This window comes from Dama dama, chromosome 7, assembly GCF_033118175.1.
Source record: "Dama dama isolate Ldn47 chromosome 7, ASM3311817v1, whole genome shotgun sequence".
NCBI classification, from domain to species: Eukaryota; Metazoa; Chordata; class Mammalia; order Artiodactyla; family Cervidae; genus Dama; species Dama dama.
Window position 1 is genome coordinate 33,632,748 of NC_083687.1, and position 21,687 is coordinate 33,654,434.

Genomic DNA, 21,687 nt, shown 5'->3' on the forward strand with positions numbered 1-21,687 from the left:
GTTACCTATAATTCCTTTTCTGACATCCTTCCTTTCTTTTGTACATCCAGGTTTGTTGTTTAGTTGCTAAGTCAAGTCTGATTCTTTTGTGACCTCATGGGCTGTCCTTGGTTTTTCCCAGACAAGAATACTGGAATGAGTTGCCATTTCCTTGTCTGGGGGATCTTCCTGACCCAGGAATGGAACCTGAGGCTTCTGCCTCATCTCCTGCATTGTAGGCAGGTTCTTTACTGATGAGCTACCTTCAGTAATATGCTTCTGTCTGAAAAGCTTCCTTTCACATTCCTACAGGGTAGATTTCCTGGCAATGAATTCTCTCAATTTTGTTTGACAGTCTTTCTCCTTCACTTGTGAGTGATATCTTCACTGGATATAGAATTATGACTTGGCAGGATGTCTTGTTTGCTTTTTAGAGTTTTCAGGTTTTCTGTGTATTTTGTAATCAACAAAAATATCATAAAAGTGAAATGTCAAAACAATGGGTACTGGTATGACAAAGCAAATTTCCCTTGGATTAATGTTTTAAAGCAGAGAGAGGTGCTAGGTGGATTTTAACCAGTTCTTCCCTCTGTAATGCTGACATCAGTGTGTTTTGCACTTGCAGGAGATAGAAAACAAACAGAAGAAACGCAACCATAACACCATTATGCAAGTGGATAACCAGGTCTCTCCAGGGAAAGGTAGAAATTATTCTCTATCACATAGGCTTCCTTCTTCTTAAACAGGACACCATTGATTCCATGTGAGAAGATTTTGTCCATAAACATATGGACTAAAATGTAAAGGGTCTTAGAAATGTTCAGGAAAGGAGGTCGGGGGAAAATATCCCTGCAATGATTTTCCATTAGAAAAACCCTAAATAAAATAACCCATGTACCAAGATTATTCACACTGTTATTTTGATTCTTATACACCTGTCAGGTTATCACTTGGTGGAGAATGTCAGAAAGAGAGGGGACTATTTTGGTTCTATCTCAAGGAGAGAGAGACAGATACATGGATGGAAGTGAGGCAGGATGAATGTTCTTGAGTCACTGCACCCTTCAACATCAACAGCTGGATATTTACAGGATATTTTTTAGATTGTTTATCTCAAGTAGGGCAGAGGAAAAACAATATGGAATTACTGCTATCAGATTAGAGTTATATCCACATTATGGGGGACAAAAATCCTAGAAGAGAGGGAGGGCAACAAATTGCCTACTTTTTCAATTTATATAAATGTTAGTGGCCTATTAAATTTTATATTTCTTCTTGTGTCAGTTTTGATAGTTAATTATTTTGGTATTTTCATATTGTTCCTTTGTATTGAAATTATCTAGTCTAGTGTCTGTGTGCTCAGATGTGTCCAACTCTTTGTGACTCTGGACTGTAGCCCACCAGTCTCCTCTATCCATGGAATTTTAATTATATGTGAACATGTAAAAGATATAAGCATATATTTATGTATATAAAATTGATTTCTGCCTTTATGTTTAACATTTACTTCTTTTTACTTCTTTTTAGGATCTTCGGGTTCATCCATTGTTCATTTTCCAAGTCTTTGAGTTCTCTCTTTTTTAATAAATATGTTCTGAGGTGTAGAATTTACTCTTTCCAGAGATTGATGTGTAGTATCTTACTGTTACTCAATCCCAGGCACTTTAGAACACTCCTTGTGATTTCTCTTTTTGTGTGTGATTTCTTTTTTTGAGTTTCAGATTTTTTGTTCTTTGTTTTTATTGACATATAGTTGATTTACAATGTTATGCTAATTTCTGCTGTATAGCAAAGTGACTGTTAAACACACATATACATTTTTTTAATATTCCTTTCTAAACCCCTATGATTCCTTTTCAAATTCAAGACTTATTTAGAAGTAATTCATATTCTTTCTGGACCAATGTAGAGGAGAAAAAAATGAGCAAAACTTGGAAAGGTACCCTTAATTGACCATGACAAGCCCAATTCCCCACATGGTGAGGATAGCTTCCCCTTTGCCCTCTAGAGGCTTTTTTTCCTCCTCTAGGAATTTTCCCACTGTTTCCTTCAGATTTTGGGGTCTACTTATTTCCCTTTTGCTTTTGAGAATTTTTAAAAGAATGAGATTGTTCAGAAAGCTTTGGAGCAAGTCATCTCAGTGTGCATGTATACATGTGTGGTTTGAAATGTTTTGCAGATGACCCAAGGCCAGTGAGTTTCAAGGCAAAGGAAGGGCTGGGTAATGATTAAATTTCTGAGGCATTTTTTTTCTTTCTTTTGCTCAGTCTCAAGGTTCAAACAGGGCAAAAATTTTTGCCTCCTGGAAAAGGTTAGGAGGCAATGGATTTTCCCCTCACTGACTCAGCAAGTCTTTGGCATCTAAACATTTAAGGAAAGGGTCACTTACTAGACTCTTCCACTGCTAGGGCATTGGTATCTGATTCCTGTTGCCCCATTTTCTGGGAGGCAAAAAGCACCCTGAGTTCAAATGTCTTCAGGGAAAAATGTGCCTTCAATGATCGGTCTATGCCTTGAGGACTCTGTCTTCACAAAAGCTTTGGCCTGAGTATCTCATCTTTCCTGCCAGATCATTCACACTTTCAATGAACTGTTAACTTTAATTAAATTTTTATCTAATATTCTTATCTGTTTAGAAAGGGAGATCTGTCAAGAAACTAATTTTCCAGGTACTAATGTTACTTTTTTCACTGAACAATGTATCTAAATGGAATCCTACAGTTGTACACAAAGAGCTTCCTCATCATTTTTTACAGTTGCATATGAATGTGGTATGACTATATTATAGTTTATTTAACTAGATAATTTATTGGATAGATAACTAGATAATTTAGATAAATTTATCTAATTTATTTAGTTAGATAATTGCTGATTTATCTAATTTAAAATCTACTGTTTCAAACAACTCTTCAAAAATGTACAATGTTACAAATTTCAATTCAGTGGGATTACTGAAAAAAAAAAACTTGTGTAACTAAATAGACTCAAATATGTAAAGCAAAATTAACACTATTTTTAAAAGGTACAAAAATCCTAATAAAACATTAGCAAAACATAATTTTTTTAAAAAAAATTTTTTTAAATCACAAAAACTAAGTCCACTTGGTCATGGTGTATGATTTTTTTAATATGTTGTTGGATTCTGTTTGCTAGTATTTTGTTAAGGATTTTTGCATCTATGTTCATCAGTGATATTGGCCTGTAGTTTTCTTTTTTTGTGGCATCTTTGTCTGGTTTTGGAATTAGGGTGATGGTGGCCTCATAGAATGAGTTTGGAAGCTTACCTTCTTCTGCAATTTTCTGGAAGAGTTTGAGTAAGATAGGTGTTAGCTCTTCTCTAAATTTTTGGTAGAATTCAGCTGTGAAGCCATCTGGTCCTGGGCTTTTGTTTGCTGGAAGATTTTTGATGACAGTTTCGATTTCCTTGCTTGTGATGGGTCTGTTAAGATCTTCTATTTCTTCCTGGTTCAGTTTTGGAAAGTTATACTTTTCTAAGAATTTGTCCATTTCATCCAAGTTGTCCATTTTATTGGCATAGAGCTGCTGGTAGTAGTCTCTTATGATCCTTTGTATTTCAATGTTGTCTGTTGTGATCTCTCCATTTTCATTTCTAATTTTGTTAATTTGGTTCTTCTCCCTTTGTTTCTTAATGAGTCTTGCTAATGGTTTGTCAATTTTGTTTATTTTTTCAAAAAACCAGCTTTTAGCTTTGTTGATTTTTGCTATGGTCTCTTTAGTTTCTTTTGCATTTATTTCTGCCCCGATTTTTAAGATTTCTTTCCTTCTGCTAACTCTGGGGTTCTTCATTTCTTCCTTCTCTAATTGCTTTAGGTGTAGAGTTAGGTTATTTATTTGGTTTTTTTCTTGTTTCTTGATGTAAGCCTGTAATGCTATGAACCTTCCCCTTAGCACTGCTTTTACAGTGTCCCATAGGTTTTGGGTTGTTGTGTTTTCATTTTCATTCATTTCTATACATATTTTGATTTCTTTTTTGATTTCTTCTATGATTTGTTGGTTATTCAGAAGCGTGTTATTTAGCCTCCATATGTTTGAAGTTTTAACAATTTTTTTCCTGTAATTGAGATCTAATCTTACTGCACTGTGGTCAGAAAAGATGACTGGAATGATTTCAATTTTTTTGAATTTTCCAAGACCAGATTTATGGCCCAGAATGTGATCTATTCTGGAGAATGTTCCGTGTGCACTTGAGAAAAAGGTGAAGTTGATTGTTTTGGGGTGAAATGTCCTATAGATATCAATTAGGTCTAGCTGGTCCATTGTGTCATTTAAGGTCTGTGTTTCCTTGTTAATTTTCTGTTTAGTTGACCTATCCATAGTTGTGAGTGGGGTATTAAAGTCTCCCACTATTATTGTGTTACTATTAATTTCCTCTTTCATACTCGTTAGCGTTTGCCGTACATATTGCGGTACTCCTATGTTGGGTGCATATATATTTATAATTGTTATATCTTCTTCTTTGATTGATCCTTTGATCATTATGTAGTGTCCTTCTTTGTCTCTTTTCACATCCTTTATTTGAAAGTCTATTTTATCTGATATGAGTATTGCGACTCCTGCTTTCTTTTGGTCTCCGTTTGCATGAAATATTTTTTTCCAGCCCTTCACTTTTAGTCTGTATGTGTCTCTCGTTTTGAGGTGGGTCTCTTGTAGACAGCATATATAGGGGTCTTGTTTTTGTATCCATTCAGCCAATCTTTGTCTTTTGGTTGGGGCATTCAACCCATTTACATTTAGGGTAATTATTGATAGGTGTGGTCCCGTTGCCATTTACTTTGTTGTTTTGGGTTCACGTTTATACAACCTTTCTGCATTTCCTGTCTAGAGAAGATCCTTTAGCATTTGTTGAAGAGCTGGTTTGGTGGTGCTGAATTCTCTCAGCTTTTGCTTACCTGTAAAGCTTTTGAATTCTCCTTCATATCTGAATGAGATCCTTGCTGGGTACAGTAATCTAGGTTGTAGGTTATTCTCTTTCATTACTTTCAGTACGTTCTGCCATTCCCTTCTGGCCTGGAGGGTTTCTATTGATAGATCAGCTGTTATCCTTATGGGAATCCCTTTGTGCGTTATTTGTTGTTTTTCCCTTGCTGCTTTTAATATTTGTTCTTTGTGTTTGATCTTTGTTAATTTGATTAATATGTGTCTTGGGGTGTTTCGCCTTGGGTTAAGTCCAATCGATCCTAGAAATGAAAGAACAGTTTTCTATTACAAAGTAAATAATTGTCATTCAATACAAATTAAAGAAGAAAACTATATGATGATCTCATTAGATACAAAAAAATCTTTATGAAATTAACATTCATTCACGATGAACACTATTAGGTAACTATGAATATGTGATGGACAGTACTCTAAGATGGCTCCTTTGCACTCTTGGGTGGAACCAAAGGGCAGAGGATAAAGCGGAGGGCTCAGAGGGCAGAGCCAAGGGCCACAAGGATTATTCCCAGGCCTCAAGAAAAGTTCAACACTTGTCTAGCTGAACTTCAAAACTCTTATTGATCAGTGACTTCTTTTTACACTCCATTTCTCCCCCTTTTGAAACTGGAATGTCTGTATCAATTATCCTATGCCTGTCCCACCATTATAAGTGGAAGCATTGCGAGTGTGTAACTTGTCTCTCTAATTTCACAAGTTCGCTGATAGATACTGTACCCATAGTGGCTTACTTTTAGAAACTTCCTCCATATTTGTTTTAAATTTTGTAAATTTGAGCTGACATTTTGATGAGGATTTAGACCTTAAGGAACCTTGGGATGGGGTGAGTATGTTTTGCATATGGCATGAACATGGATCTTCTGGGACCAGAGAGTGAATTGTTCTAAGATTGCCCACAAGATTTTGGTCCCTGGTGTACATATACCGTCCTCCAGTTATTTAAGCAAATGTCAAGGTAGGTGCTGCTTGAAGGGATGTTGCAGATCTAAGCATGGTCCATAATCAGCTGATCTTAAATCCAGGTAGGACTGGATTTAAAGGAGCTCTTTAAATCTGGATCTAGAGGTCAGAGAGCAGCTAGAGAAATTCAAAGCACAAGAGGGGTTTAACAGAAGAGATTGTTCCTTGCTGGTTTTGGGGATAGAGGGGGCCATGTGACAAGCAGCATAATGCACAGCATCTTAAAACTGAGAGTAACTCTTAGCTGACAGTCAGCAGGGAAATGGCAACAGAAGTACAACAACCACAGAAAACTGAACTCTTCTAATAGTTCCTTCCAGGGAACCTCCACCTAAGAACTCATCCTGCCTGATCGCTTGATTTTGACCTTTGAGACCAGGATTGAAAAATCCAACCACATCATCCTAAAACTTATGACCTGCAGAATTGTGAACCTTTTATTAAAAGGGTGCCATTTTAAGTCATTAAGTTTGTGAAAATTTTTTAACATAGCAATAGAAACAAATACACTTCATAAAGCATATCTACAACAGAACCTCCAACAAACATTATCCAAAATGTAAAAACATTAGAATCACTCTATGTAAATCAGGAACAATGGCATAAAACCAGAACTACTTGATAACAATCAGTAATACACTCGTGGTTCTGATGCAATGATACCATGAAGTTAAAGACAGAAAGGATAGGAAAAGAGGAGATAAAATCATAATTTGCACATTCCGTACATAGAAAACCTCTCCAAATTAGGAGATGAATTTTCAGAAGCAAGATTAACTTTTGGCTAGCTATTATTGATGGATATAACATCAATAATTAAAAGTCATATTTAATTTCTTGGACCTTCCCTGACTGACCAGTGGCTAAGACTCCAAGCTTTCAATGCCTGGGGTGCAGATTCAATCCCTGATGGGGGAACTAACCCCTTGCTGCATGGTGTAGCCAAAAAATTATTTCTTTATACTAACCACAGACAATTTAAAACCTCCACTGGGTTGTAATAATGGAGGTTCCATCTTCTTGTCTTTCAGGCTTGCCAACAAACGTGCTTTTGGATCTATGCCAATCTGATATGTGATCATAGTTTCTCTACACAATTTTTTTTGATGTATGTGACTGGGGCATTATTCTGCCTACTACACATCCTTTTTTTTTTTTGTCTTTTTAAATTTTTATCTGCACTGCAGGGCATGCGGGATCTTAGTTTCACACAGGAGAGATGGAACCCACAACCCCTATGGTGCAGGCACTGAGTCTTAACCACTGGACCACCCAGGAAGTCCAAAAATGTCCACATCCTTGCCAACACTCATTTCTTACCTTTTTTGATAAAAGTCATTTTAACAGGTGTAAGATGCTATCCCGTTATGGTTTTGATTTGCATTTCCCTAATGATGAGTGATGCTGAACATCTTTTCATGTACCTCCTAACTACATGCATGTTTTCTTTGGAAAAATGTCTCTTCAGTTCTGCCCATTTCTTAATCACAGTTTTTTGGTTTTGCTTTTTTAAAAAATTTTTTCCTGTTAAATTGTGTGGGTTCTTTTTACTCTGCTCAATGTTATGTGGCAGCCTGGATGGGAAAAGAGTTTGAGGGAGAGGTGATACACGTATTTGTGTCTGAGTCCTTTTGCTGTCCACCTGAAACTGTCACACTGTTGGTTAATTGGCTATATCTCAAGACAGAATAAAAACAAAATTGGGTTCTTTTTATTTTTTGCAGTCTAACCCCTTATCAGATAAATGATTTGCAAATGTCTTCCCCCATTCAGTAGGTTGCCCTTTCATTTTGTTTATAATTTCCTTTGCAGTGCAAAAGACTTTTTAGTTTGATATAGTGCCCTTTGTTCATTTTTGCTTTCTCTGCTTTTGCTTTTGGTGTCTTATTAAAAAATCATTGCCAAGACCTATGTCAGGGAATTTACCATCTATATATTTTTCTAGAAGTTTTATGATTTCATGTCTTGAGTTCAAATTTTAATCCATTTTGACTTAATTTTTGTATATGGTATAAGAAAGTGGTCCAGTTTCATTCTTTCGCATGTGATTGTCCAGTTTTCCCAACACCATTATTGAATATTTTAATATTTATTGAAGTATAATTATATAAAATAAAATATGGATCTTAAGTGTATATTTAGACATGCTTTGAGAAATGTATAAACTTACAAACAAGACTCATAGAACATTACATTCGTTTAAAGTCCCATGATGTCCCTTTGCCCTCCTTACCAAGAGGGAATTGTTATTTAATATCTAGCCACATAAATTAATTTTGCCTACTTTTGAAATTCATAGAAATAACAAGCATAAAAATGGTATTCACTCTTTGGTGTCTAGCTTCTTTAGCTGAGCAAATGTTTGTTGAGATTCATCCAGATTCTTGAGTGTATGTGTTTCCTTCCTTTGTATTTCTGAGTGATATCCATTGTATTAATATACTACAGTATGTTCATCCACTCCAAAGATCCAGCTATTTTAAATAAAGCTGCCATAAACAATTCAGTACAAGCCTTTAGTAGATATATATTTTTATTTCTCTTGAGAAAGGCCATTTGTTGAAAAGACTAACATCTTCCATTGAATTGCATTAGTGCATTTATTCAAAAACATATGATCATATATATTCCTCTCTTTCTGGAATCCCTATTTTCTCCTATAGATGAATTTGTTTGGTCTCACACTAACACTGCATTGATCACTGTAGCTTGAAGCTACCTCAAATACATTACTTTTTTTTTAATTTATTTATTTTAATTGGAGGCCAATTACATTACACATTAAATTTTTTTAAATGCAACTTTCTTCTGCAATGTGCACATTTGAGTTTCTCAATCAGACTAGTCATGTAAGTTTTGAGAATAAAGTCGTTTACTTGAGGGAAGGTCTTGTTGGTTATTCAGGGGACTTATTTCCAAGAGTGACTCAGGGTGTTTTTAAAAATGGTCCCTTTAAAATAAACATTAGGAAGGGCCACTTCTTAGGAAGGGCCACTCGGAAATTTGGACCCCTAATGTTAAAATATGTTTTCTTCGTCAGTTGTGTTAACAGTGGATATTTTCTGTCGTACATTCCAGTTCCATACTTTTGTTCCATTCGTTATGGAATTGCTGTCTTCCTGCTCCTCTGTAATGTTATAGTAATGTCACAGCGTGTATGTATGAGCCTCACGATGATAGCCATGGTGAACAGCACGGAGCCACATGGTTTGTCCAACACCTCCACAAAGGAGCTCCAGGATAACATAAAGGTATATCAGAAATATTATACACAGTCGTAAGTTTAAAATCCTATCTTGCTAACTAATTTGTGTAGAGATTGAATGTTGTCATAATTGATAGTAATTATTCAAAAAAGAAGCTCAAGTCTTGATCTACCTCATCAGTAGTAACCTAAATGAAGATGTCCCATGACTAAAGTATGTCTCAGTATTTGTTAACGGCAAGAGAAGTTTGGACAAGAGAAAAAAGGAAAACATCTTAAATGAGAAACAGAAATCAACATGTTTTCTTTCTTATTTATGTTTTTAACATACAGTATATTTACATGTTTTGTTAATTTCACCTACAGAAGCTAATGGGTTGATAACTTATCTGTCAAAAGATGTAGTAAAAAAGAAATGGAAATAGATAGGAAAAAATATTTTTTCACTATACTTTTCTTATGTCCCTTTTTTAATGCACAAGCAAATAAAATATTTCCTTATTTTCACCCCTATTTACACTAAGAGTAGCTCTATATGCAGTGTACTGCACCCTGATTTTTTTTTTTTAACATAAGCATCAGAACCAGGTCTCAGATTTGACACATATGTAGGAATTCCTACAGGGAATTTAAAATAACTATAATTAATATGTCAAGGTGTCTAGTGGGAAAAGAATACAATACCAGAGAGGTAATGTCAATACAGAGGTGGATATTACTAGAATAAAAAAGAAATAGTAGAAATCATGGCAATTGTAACAGGTATAAAGAATGCCTTGATGGGCTCATATGTAGTATCAACACAGGTGAGGAAGGAATCAGTGAACTTGAATATACGAACTTCCCAAGCTAAAATGAAAAAGATTTAAAAAAAAAAACTAAGCAGAACACCCCAGAACTGTGGACAGCACCAAGAGGTGTAACACGTGCTTGATTAGACTATCAGAAAGAGTAGGAAAAATGGAAAGAAGAAATATTTGAAAAATTAATGGCTGAGAACTTTTTGAAGTTAATGGCAGACACCAAACCACAAATTCAGAACACCAAACAGGATAAATACTAAAAAGAAAATTAATCAAGAACAATAAGAATTACCACCCAGACATACATATTTAAATTGCAGAAAACCAAGACAAAAAGAATATATCTCAAATAAATCTGGAGGAAAAAAACTACAGAGGAACAAGAATAAAAATTACAGAAGATTTCTTATCAGATACCACTCAAACATAAAGAAAGAAGTGAAATCTCTAAAGCACTGAAAGAAAAAAAACCTGCCAAACTAAAATTCTATATCCTGTGAAGTTACACATTTAAGAATTTAAGAAGTTGTATACTTTATAACAAAGATTAAATACATAGTTTATTGTGTCAACTGTACCTCAAAAAATCTGTCAAAAACTCAATTTTTTTCAAAAATTTTTAATTCTTGAGTATTCCATTGCCTTGGTTTAAATATCAAGAACCCCATTTTCTAGAGAAATAGCTATTCAAAAAAGCTGTATTTTATTTCCTTCACTGTAGTAAAAGAAGGGCAGCTCAAACTGTGAAGCTTGAAACTTCTTTGGCACATTCACCGTTCTCCCCCCCACTCCTCCCCCCCAGGGATCTGCTGCTGTAATCCAGGAGAATTGACCTTCTTCAAATAAGAGTCATAGAAAAGGAATTCCGTTTTCTCCTCCACAAAGGTACTAGATAAAGAAATAGATTACATAATTATTCTCAAATATGAAAACTCACCAGAATATTATTTTCCCAAAGCAGACCTAAATTGTAAACTGAAATTACAAGTAAACCTAAAAACTAGCAAAGTAACTATAACTAGGAAGGAACACTATAGTGTAGCACATTTAGGTACTCAAAGCTGAGATGGCCCGGTGATAGAAGTCTCTGCTCAGACAGTGGATGATGGAAAAAAAAAGAAATGGACAGAACTCAGAAAACTGATACGATAATACTAGACAGAACATTTTAGAAAAGAAGGCAAATAAGGAAAACAAGAGAGAACAGAAACCAAAGAGAGCGCAAGAAGGGGCACTGAGTATAGAAAAGAAAAGGAAGGAAGATGAGAGAGTGTTACACATAAATGAGAAATAGCCTCTGTCTTCCCTTTGCCAAAACAGCCAAAAATATATATATAATTATTTTGTTTAAAATTTACCAGTCTGATAGAAATTCTGTGATAACTTTAAAATTTATTAATGAATGTGTACATTTTTATATTTCTGTGATCTATATTTATTGACCATTACTATTTTTTTCTCTTATAAATTATCTATTGATACCCTTTGTCCATTTTACCTACTGGGATATTATCTATTTCTTCATTTATATGACTCATACAGATGTATATATATTTATTCCTAAGATTTATATAGGGTAATTTACATATTTATATACAGATTACTTTATTTAATGATAGCTAGTTAATGGATTGAATATGGAAATACCAACTTAGGTTTTATTCTTCTGGTGTGGGGAATTTCATCTGAGGTGAGTGGTTTGAATTCAACTATGGTGCCCATTTTTCTTCTGTTTCTCCATTCCACTATAAAGAGTGATGGCTTTATGCCTTGAGAAAAACAACCCAATATTCTGAATAATCTGCACAGAGAGAGTCTAGCAAATGTGTGCTGAATCACCTGATATGGGGAAAGGTGAATATTGATTCCCTTGGGAAAATACCTGTCATTTAGAAAAATATGGCAGAGCATCTTGTTCCATCCTCTGAGTAATCTCCCACCAATGAAAAAGATCTGGAGCTTCCATGACCACTTGACTACTATATAGAGGCCCCTCACTATTAATATTTCAATATACTCAAAGTGATGCTCCTACCAAATCTCTCATGGAAGTCGTTTCTATCAGACAAGACATCACTATCTACTGCTATAGGATGACAGAGATTTGAGAAAGGGAGACAAAGGATGAAGGACGCAAGATAATAGTGATGAGAAAACAGACTCCTACCTAGTTGATTATTTCATAGTCAACCAAGAGTTCCATTTAGAACATTCATTCTTTATCTAAAATAAACTAATTATGCTAGTACATAGATAGTTTAGAGAAGGAGGACTATCTTAGACATTTCCAAAGAAGTTTTCATCTTGTCCTCACCTACTAAAATTAAAATTTCTTCCTGCTCAGTGAGTCCAAAAATATTGCAACCTCCTCATAGTCCAAACTGTAAGTTCAATATTAAGAATTTCTTATGTCAGATTTAATAAAGTAACAAAACTATGCAAGACCCCCTAGCCAAAACCGGCAGAGGAATCCACTCCTGAGACAGACAACAAAACATGTGGCATCAGAGCCAAGTGAAAAAAGAGAAATGGCCTTTTTTCCTTCATTATCCCATTCAACTATTCCCATAGTTCAGCCTGAGAACTTCTCTTCATGATTTTATATTCTCTCTGTTGCTACTTTGCTCTCTGGGATCAGTGTGTGTGTTGTTAGGGGGATATGTTGTTTTGTGAACAAGGTTAACTGAATAGAGAAAAAGGATGAGAAGGGGCAAGCGGAAATTAATAACTGCAGTAAATGTAGTACTACATGGTATTCTACAGAGGAGTTTGCGTGTATTTTAGTAATATTTAAGAAATAAGTATTAGAGATGCTGAAGATGAACCTGTAGAAATGTCCTGGACTCACCACCTCCTACAGACACACCAAATATACAGATACCTATGGAAAGTTTTCTTCTGGAAAAAAATCAAAAGCTGAATATTCCTACACATCGGGAGAACAAGAAAATGCCCATAACCAAGAGGAAATGCTGAGACACAATCTCACTGTAAACCCCTGGCAAGGTGACCCAGCAAGACACCCCCTTCAGGAGTGAAGAGTCTGAACCCCGCATTGGGCATCATCCCTGCGCCTGAGAGAGAAGCCACCCAAAGGTCTAGCTCTGAAAGCCAACGGGGCTCACAAACAAGTCCCACAAGGGTAAAGGGAGCTGAGAAATGGTTCTTAAATGGCTTGTCCATGGACTCACCTACCCCATGGCACAGCACAGAAGCAGCTGTTTGCAAAGCACCAAGACATTCTATGAAAGAGGCTTATTTGCTTACCATAAACTGTTGACTCGAGGCACAAGCATCTGATTTAATACACATCAGGGTCTGCTGGGGTTCCTTCTCTTTGGGGACGGAAACCAGTGAATGCCATCCTTGTGTTCTCTCTTCTGTACTCCAGAGAGCCAGTATCTCCCAAAGGGGCAGCTTTTACATTCTCCTGGCATTCCTGTTCTGGTGCTCAATTTTTTTTCTTTTTAATCTTTTTAGCAGCTGCTGCCTTGATCACCTGGCTCTGGTGGCCAACAGGGCTTGACAAAAGTAGTATCTATTTGTGATAAAAATTCTCAGCAAGTGAGTATAAAGGGAACATACTTCAGCATTGTAAAGACCAGCAATGTAACAAGGCCACAGATAACATCATATTTAATGGTGAAAATCTGAAAGCTTTTCTACCAATGTCAGGAAAAAAACAGTGATGCCCACTCCCACCACTTTTATTCAGCTTAGTGTTGGAAGGTTTCACCAGAGCAATTAGGCAAGGTAGAAAAGGAGGAGCATCCAAACTGTAAACGAAGAAGAAAATTTGTCACTGTTTGCAGATGACATGACATTATATATAGAAAATTCCAAAGACTTCACTAAGGAAACTGTTAGGGCTAATAAATGAATTTGGTAAACATGTGAGATACGAAATCAATATACAAAAATCTTTTGTGTTTCTATGCACTAATGAAAAAACTGGCAGAAATAAAATTAAGAAAACAATTCCACTTACAATTGCATCAAAAAGAATAAAATACGCAGGAATGCATTTAATCAAGAAGGTGAAACACCTATCCACTAAAAGCTACATGACACTGATGAAAGAAACTGAAGAAGATACAAGTAAGTGGATAGATATTTTGTGCTCATAGATTGGAAGAATTCACATTGTTAAAAAGTCAAGATTAGATGTAATCTTTATCAAAATTCCAATTACATTTTTTACAGAAATAGAGCAAAGAGTGCAATTTGTATGGACCCAAAATAGCCAAAGCAATAATAAGAAAGGAAAACAAAGAGGCATCAAGCCCTCTGATTTCAAACTATATCCCAAAACTATAATAATCAAGAAAGTATGGTATTGAAATAAACACAGACACGTTGATCAATGAAGCAGAGTAGGTAGCCCAGAAATAAACCCATACATAAGGTGGGCAATTAATCTATGACAGAGGGGTCAAGAATTTACAATGATGAACAATCTCTTCAATGGTGTTGGGAAAACTAGACCCCTATCTTATAAGAGACACAAAAATTAACTCAAAATGAATCCAAATTGGAACATTAAAACCTAGAACCATGAAACTAAAAATATAAGTGAAAAACTCATTGACGTTAGTCTTGGCTATGATTTTTTGGATTTGACATCAAAGTCAATTGCAACAAAAGCAAAAATAAACAAGTGAGACTACCTCAAACTAAAAGCTTCTGCACGGCAAAGGAAACCATCAAGAAAATGAAAAGGCAACCTACTGAACGGGAGAGAATATTTGCAAATCATGTTATCTGATCAGGGATTAATATCCAAGATATATGAAGAACTCAATCCATTCAAAAATGAGCAGACGATATAAATAGACATTTTTCTGAGAAAAACGTCCAGTTTGTCAACAGACACAAGAGAATGTGCTCAATATCATCATGGAAATGTAATTCAAACCCATAAGATATCACCTCACACCTGTCAGAATGAATATTATCAAAAAGATAAGCAATATCGTATTGGCTAAGATGAAGAAAGACGGAAACACTAGTGCATTGGTGGTATAATGTAAATTACTATAGTTGCCATGGAAAACAGTATGTATGAAGGTTCTTAAAAAAATAGCCATATGATCCAGCAATTCTACTTCTGGGTATTTATCCAAAGCAAAAGAAAACACTAACTTGAAAAAATATCTACATCCCGTGTTCATTGCAGCATTATTTACAATATCCTAAGTATTCATTAATGAATGAATAGATAATGTAAATGTTGTACTAATATTTAATAGAATATTACTTGGACATAAAAGTATGAAATCTTGCCATTTGCTGCAACACGAATGGATCTTGAGGACCCTGCACTAAGTGAAATAAATCAGACAAAGACAGTTCAGTTCAGTTCAGTCACTTAGTCGTGTCCGACTCTGCAACCCCATGAACCGCAGCACGCCAGGCCTCCCTGTCCATCACCAACTCCCAGAGTCCACCCAAACCCATGTCCATCAAGTTGGTCATGCCACCCAACCATCTCATCCTCTGTTGTCCCCTTCTCCTCCTGCCCTCAATCTTTCCCAGCATCAGGGTCTTTTCAAATGAGTCAGTTCTTTGCATCAGATGGCCAAAGTATTGGAGTTTCAGCTTCAACATCAGTCCTTCCAATGAACACCCAGGACTGATCTCCTTCAGGATGGACTGGTTGGATCTCCTTGCAGTCCAAGGGACTCTCAAGAGTCTTCTCCAACACCACAGTTCAAAAGCATCAATTCTTCAGCACTCAGCTTTCTTTATAGTCCAACTCTCATGTTCATACATGACCACTGGAAAAACCATAGCCTTGACTAGACGGACCTCTGTTGGCATAGTAATGTCTCTGCTTTTTCATATGCTGTCTAGGTTGATCATAACTTTCCTTCTAAGAAGTAAGCGTCTTTTAATTTCATTGTGGTAATCACCATCTGCAGTGATTTTGGAGCCCAGAAAAATAAAGTCAGCCACTGTTTCCACTGTTTCCTCATCTATTTGCCATGAAGACAAAGACAACTACTATATAATCTCATTTATATGTGAAATCTAAACAAAACCGAGCTCCTAGACACAGAGAATAGGTTAGTGGTTGCTAGTAGCATGGGGTTGGGGAGGCTGGGCAAAATAGGTAAAAGGAGTTAAAAATTGCAAATATCCAGCTATAAAATAAGTTATGAGAATGTAGCATATGGCATGGTGACTACAGTTAAAAGTACTATCTTGTATAGTTGAAAGTTGCTAAGAGAGTAGATCTTAAAAGTTTTCATCACAACTAGAACTAGAACCATATGTTGTCATGGATGTTAACTAGACTTACTGTGGTGATCATTTCTCAATATATGCAAATATCCAATCATGTTGTGCACCTGAAACTAATATGCCAATTGCATCTAAATTTTTTTAAAAAACAAACGTTTTAAATGTCTATGCTATGCAGATATGGGAGGAACAGGTGATGCCCTTTATAGCAAGGACTTCCTTATAGTTGAGGATGCCAATGATAAAATGTAATTACACACAGAAATTGATGTTATTAGGAATAGATAAGTCATATAACAGAGGAGATTAGGCAGAGGGCAGATATTTTACATGAGGTAAGCTGGAAGACTGGAAGACCAGTTTTCCCACATTCCTGAACATTATAGAAAATCATTTGCAGAGTGACTAGACCTGTCTCCTTTTTTTCTTTCAGAACCCTGTGTATAACTGGAGCACTGACATGCAGGGGATCATGTTAAGTTCCATCTTCTATGGTATACTCATCAGCCAAATTCCTTCAGGATATTTATCTGGAATATACTCTTTAAAGAAAATGATTGGTTTTGCATTATTTCTCAGCTCTCTATTTACCCTGCTCCTCCCACTCGCAGCTGAACTTGGAGAAATTTGGGTCATTATATGCCGAGTAATCAAGGGAATGTTCCAGGTATAAAGATAATGCAAAATAGAATATTACTCAGCCATAAAAAAGAATGAATTTTATTCAATTCTAGTGAGGTGGATGAACCTAGAATCTGTTATACAGAATGAAGTCAGAAAGAGAAAAACAAATATCATATATTAACACGTATATATGGAATCTAGAAAATGGCATTGAGAAACTTATTTGCCGGGAAGGAATGGAGACACAGACGTAGAGAATGGACTTGTGGACCCAGTGGGGGAAGGCAAGAGTGGGATGAGTGGAGAAAGTAGCATTGACATATATGCACTACTAAGTGAAAAATAGATAGCTGGTGTGAAGTTGCTAACACAGGGATCCCAGCCTGGTGCCCTGTGATGACCTAAAGGGGCAGGATGAGTCGGGGAGATGCAGGCTCAAGAGGGAGGGGATATACATATAATTATGGCTGACCCACATTCTTATACAGCAGAAACCAATACAACATTGTAAAGCGATTTTTCTCCAATTAAAAAAATAAAAAGATAATGCAAAAACTAGAGTTTAAATTCACAGAACATGTCAGAGATCAAATGTTCTAATCATTCTTTCAGGGGATAACCTTAACAACTCAGCAAGTAATATGGATCAAGTGGGCTCCTCCCTTGGAACTAACGCGACTTACTTCTCTGAGTATGTCAGGTAATGACTTAGGGCCTAGAATGTTTAATCCCATTGTCATCTCATTGTAGCACGTTCTGCCCTAGAACATAAGAAATATGTGTGTTTTGAACTGTCAAGGGCTTTGGAAACCATCCACGCTTTAAATATGTGGAAACTGTCTAGGACAGAGAAGAGGTTTCCTTATCTCTAACAACAGCAAAAAGAGAAGAAAGCAAATATTTCATTAGTTTCTTCTGTTTGGTATTATATCAATATTTCACTAGAAGTTGTTCACTGCCACCATGAAGCTACATTATCTCCATTTCCGGATACCTGCATTCATTAGGGGTGTTCCTTGTGCCTTCTGATTAGGACTTCTACTAGGACCCTGTGTTGTCCTGCTTATCACTGGATTCATCTGTGACTCCCTGGGATGGCCCATGGTCTTTTATATTTTTGGTGAGTCTCTTTCTATAAAAATCCCAGTCATTATTTAGAGGTCTAAAAAACCTAAAATTAAATGCAAAATTTAATAATTTATATGAAGTTAACAATATTAAAAATCATAAATCACATTGAAGGAAAAAGAGCTGTCAACTTTCCTTAATTTGTTATTACAAGCAAGACATCACGCTCAGAACTATACATGCATTATTGTATATAATTTCACAACTCTATAACATCAATGCTATAGAAACATATCCCTTACGTAAACTCATGGGGAAAGGGATGATCAGAACAGCTCAAACATAGTATGAGTATACTATGTATACTTAACATCCCAAGCACGATTTGGTACATCATCTTATGTGAAAGTGAAAGTTGCTCAGTCATGTCCGACTCTTTGAGGCCGCAAGGACTATACAGTCCCTATGCCAGAATACTGAAGTGGGTAGCTATTCCCTTCACCAGGGGATCTTCCCAACCCAAGGATCGAACCCAGGTCTTCCACACTGCAGGTGGATTCTTTACCAGCTGAAACACCAGAGAAGCCCAAGAAGGGTAATCTATCCCTTCTCCAGAGGATCTTCCGGACCCAGGAATCGAACTGGGGCCTCCTACATTGCAGGTGGATTCTTTACCAGCTGAGCTACCAGGGAAGCCCTATCATCTCATAATCAAACACATTAGTTTCTAGAGTGACACATGAAATTCTCAACAAATTGGAATAAATGAAAAACTATAAAGGATTGGGGTTTCCAGATAAGTTAGAAAATCACTTTCAAATCTTGATTTTAAATTTGTCAATAAGGGACTGTGGATGAGTACTTTTATGCTCATTTGATAGACAAAGAACAATATAGAGGCTTAATGCAGAGGGATCTATTTATGAAGTGATTATTTTAAATGGTATTAAGATGTGGCAGAATCAGAGTTAGAGCAGTGATCTGGTGCGAGCAAAACAGAAGCTAGTACCATCCCCAGGTCCAAAGGGGCAAGCAAGGGAGTAATTGATGGTAATCTACTAAGAGAGAGTCCTTTAGAGATATCTACATTGAGAGGACCTGTGACTTTTCATAAAAGGGAGTATAGAGGCAATGCTGGGGAAGGTCATAACTAGGGAAGGAGACACCCTAATCTCCTTCAAGTCTCTCCTTCTAATCTTCTGCTTAGGCTTTCTTCTGCCCAAATCTATCTGGAAAGCAGAGGACATGGGGGCCTGTTGATGTTCATTGAAGTCAGCCAATCTGTGGCCAAAGAAGGGTAAAGAAGGGTGGACAGTGGATCTATAGGGAGCCTCCAATACACACAGGGAGCAAATGGCCGAGCCATAATGTGAAAATATGTCTTCCATCCTCTCAGTTTCACTGCTCTTCATCATTGCCATTAGTCATCAAATATTTTTTCTGTTCCTTTCTCTTATTCTCTTTCTGATATTCCCACTACACATATATTATACCATTGTAGTTGTCCCACAATTGTTGGATATTCTTTTCTTTTTAATTCTTTTATTCTATTTGCATTTCAGGTTTGGAAATTCATATGGACATTTCTTGAAGTTCAGTGATTTTTTTCCTTCAACCATGTCTATCTATTAATAAGCCCATTAAAGGCATTCTTCATTTCTGTTACCATGTTTTTAATTTACAGCATTTTCTTTTGATTGTTAGAATCTGTCTCTCTACTTACATTACTACTTATTCTTGTATGTTGTCTTTTTCACAGGCTTTTTAATCGTGTGTTAAATTCTTGATCTCATAATTCCATACCTCTGCTAATATCTGAGTCTAGTTCTGATGCTTACTCTGTCTCTTCAAACTGTTTTGTGTGTGTGTGTGTGTGTGTGTGTGTGTGTGTGTGTCTTTTTCTATGCTTCATGGTTTTCTTGTTGAAATCTCAACAAAATACACTAAAATGAACTGAAATAAATAGCCCTTTAGTGTGAGGTTTTATGTTTTACTGGTTACAGGTTAATCTGGCTTACTGTGTGCTCTAAGTTTCAGAGGTTACAATTTCCTCTGGTATCTTTGTTTTTGTCTTTCCTGTAGTTTTTTTAGTTTCTCTAGAGACTTATTAAATAAGGTTTGGGACATGCAATTCTAGATGGATTCCCACTAACATGCAAGGATTCTTCTGATATGGTGGTAAGGTGTGTGTGTTGGGAGAAAGTGTTCTGTGGTCAATGATTTGGTCTCAGGGTTTTGGTGAGCCTGCGCCCCTGAGCTTCGCAAGTTCTCAGTTTTGTTTTTTTCCCCCTCCTTAAGTGAGACAGGAAGAAGGGTCTGGAGTTGGGCGTTTCCTTTTCCTTAAGTTGGTGAGGCTCTGGTAAAATAATTTCCCTTGAGTAGTTTTTGTGAAGAACAGAATGCTCTAGATGTAATTAAGAATGGCTACTTTGCCCATCCTCTCCTAGAAGGATTAAGAGATTTTCTTCTTATATTCACTGTGAGAATCTGGCAGGTCTTCTGGAAATAAAACTCACAAAAGTGTGAGAGGTCTGCTTAGGCCTGGGCCCCCTCCCACCCAGATTTTTCATCTCTCAAAGTTGTCCACACTGAACCTATGGTAAACCATCATATGCTAGGTTTTCCTACTCTACTACTGACTGGTTCCATTGGAATTTTCTGTTTCTGGGCTTCTGTTCTGGGAACTTGTAATTCTCTGCATCTGTCTGTCTGTCTCTCTAGAGATAGGAGGGCAGTGGTTTGGGGGCAGTGGTTTGCCCTGTGACCTCAATTCTCTGCCAGATAAAGAAGCACTGTCTGATGTTTAGTGTGTTCAACATTTGATGATGACTTCCAAGCTCCTTATATGCCTCCCAAATGTTAGAACTGTCCAAGCCTCAATGCCCATAAATCAAGTTGAAGTTCTTTAGTCCACATTTGACCTGAACAAGTACCATCAATCAACCCAACAATACCATTCTTTCCCTGGTGCCTGTACCTTTGACTCCATGCGCTGAACCTCGGTGATCAGGCATTTCCTTCTCATCTCAGCTGCTGTGGTCCTGCTCTCCCTGCATTGGACTTCATCCTTCTGGCCATTTCCTCTCAGTCTCTTTTGCAGAGACTTGCAGAGATTCTCCTCTTCTGCTTGCCACTAACTGTTGTCTTTCTTCAAAGCTGTTCTCCAGTCTCCTCTCTACAGCTATTTTCCCTCTCTAGACAATATAATCCATGCTGAAGTGTCAGTTACCACTTACTAACCATGTGCCCCTGAGCAAGTAAATAGACCTTTCTGAGCATCCATTTTCCCATTTTGAAAGAAAGCTAATAGCATCAGATGAGTTTTCTAAGGACTGGCTACAGTAATTCAGAGAAATATATTGTATTTCCTGTGTATTTATTAGGTGTTCATGTCTATTTACATTTTGCCTTGAGTTTGGGCACTCAGGTCACAGAATGAGGTGGAAATGGTATTCTGTCAAACTATTCTTTTAATGTTGTCTTAAAGCGTGTTGCAAAAGTCTGAGATCCTACAATGGCTCCAGCTTTCCACATGGTCTGATCTCATTACCTCTCATCCTCATCCATTACCATCCTCACCTTGCTCCCTGTCCAGTGACACTGGCTTCATAACTCTGGGCCTTGGCACTTATTTCTCCCTCAGCCTAGAGTGTCTGTGCCCATATCGGTGTCCTCACTTTCCCTGAACATAGTGCTCCTTTGTTCCTCTCCCCATAACTCTCTTCCCTAGCTCTTGTCACTGACATTTATTACCTTTTGCTTAATTACTATTCACTATCTCTCTCATCCATTAGAAAGTAAACTCTGTAAAGGCAGGGCGTGTGTCTGCTTTATTCACTGCTGCATTCC

The 21,687-nt window shown here is 36.7% G+C and overlaps 1 protein-coding gene across 1 annotated transcript in view; it reads left to right on the top strand.

Annotated features, from left to right (window-relative positions):
* Positions 1-646: 646 nt before the first annotated feature.
* Positions 647-21,687, top strand: part of SLC17A1 (solute carrier family 17 member 1) — a 34,884-nt gene continuing 13,843 nt past the window's right edge. The window contains exons 1-5 of the mRNA XM_061146176.1: positions 647-680; positions 8,974-9,146; positions 16,580-16,813; positions 17,383-17,470; positions 17,804-17,890. Coding sequence (XP_061002159.1) covers positions 647-680; positions 8,974-9,146; positions 16,580-16,813; positions 17,383-17,470; positions 17,804-17,890 — 616 coding nt within the window. The remainder of the gene's footprint in view (positions 681-8,973; positions 9,147-16,579; positions 16,814-17,382; positions 17,471-17,803; positions 17,891-21,687) is intronic.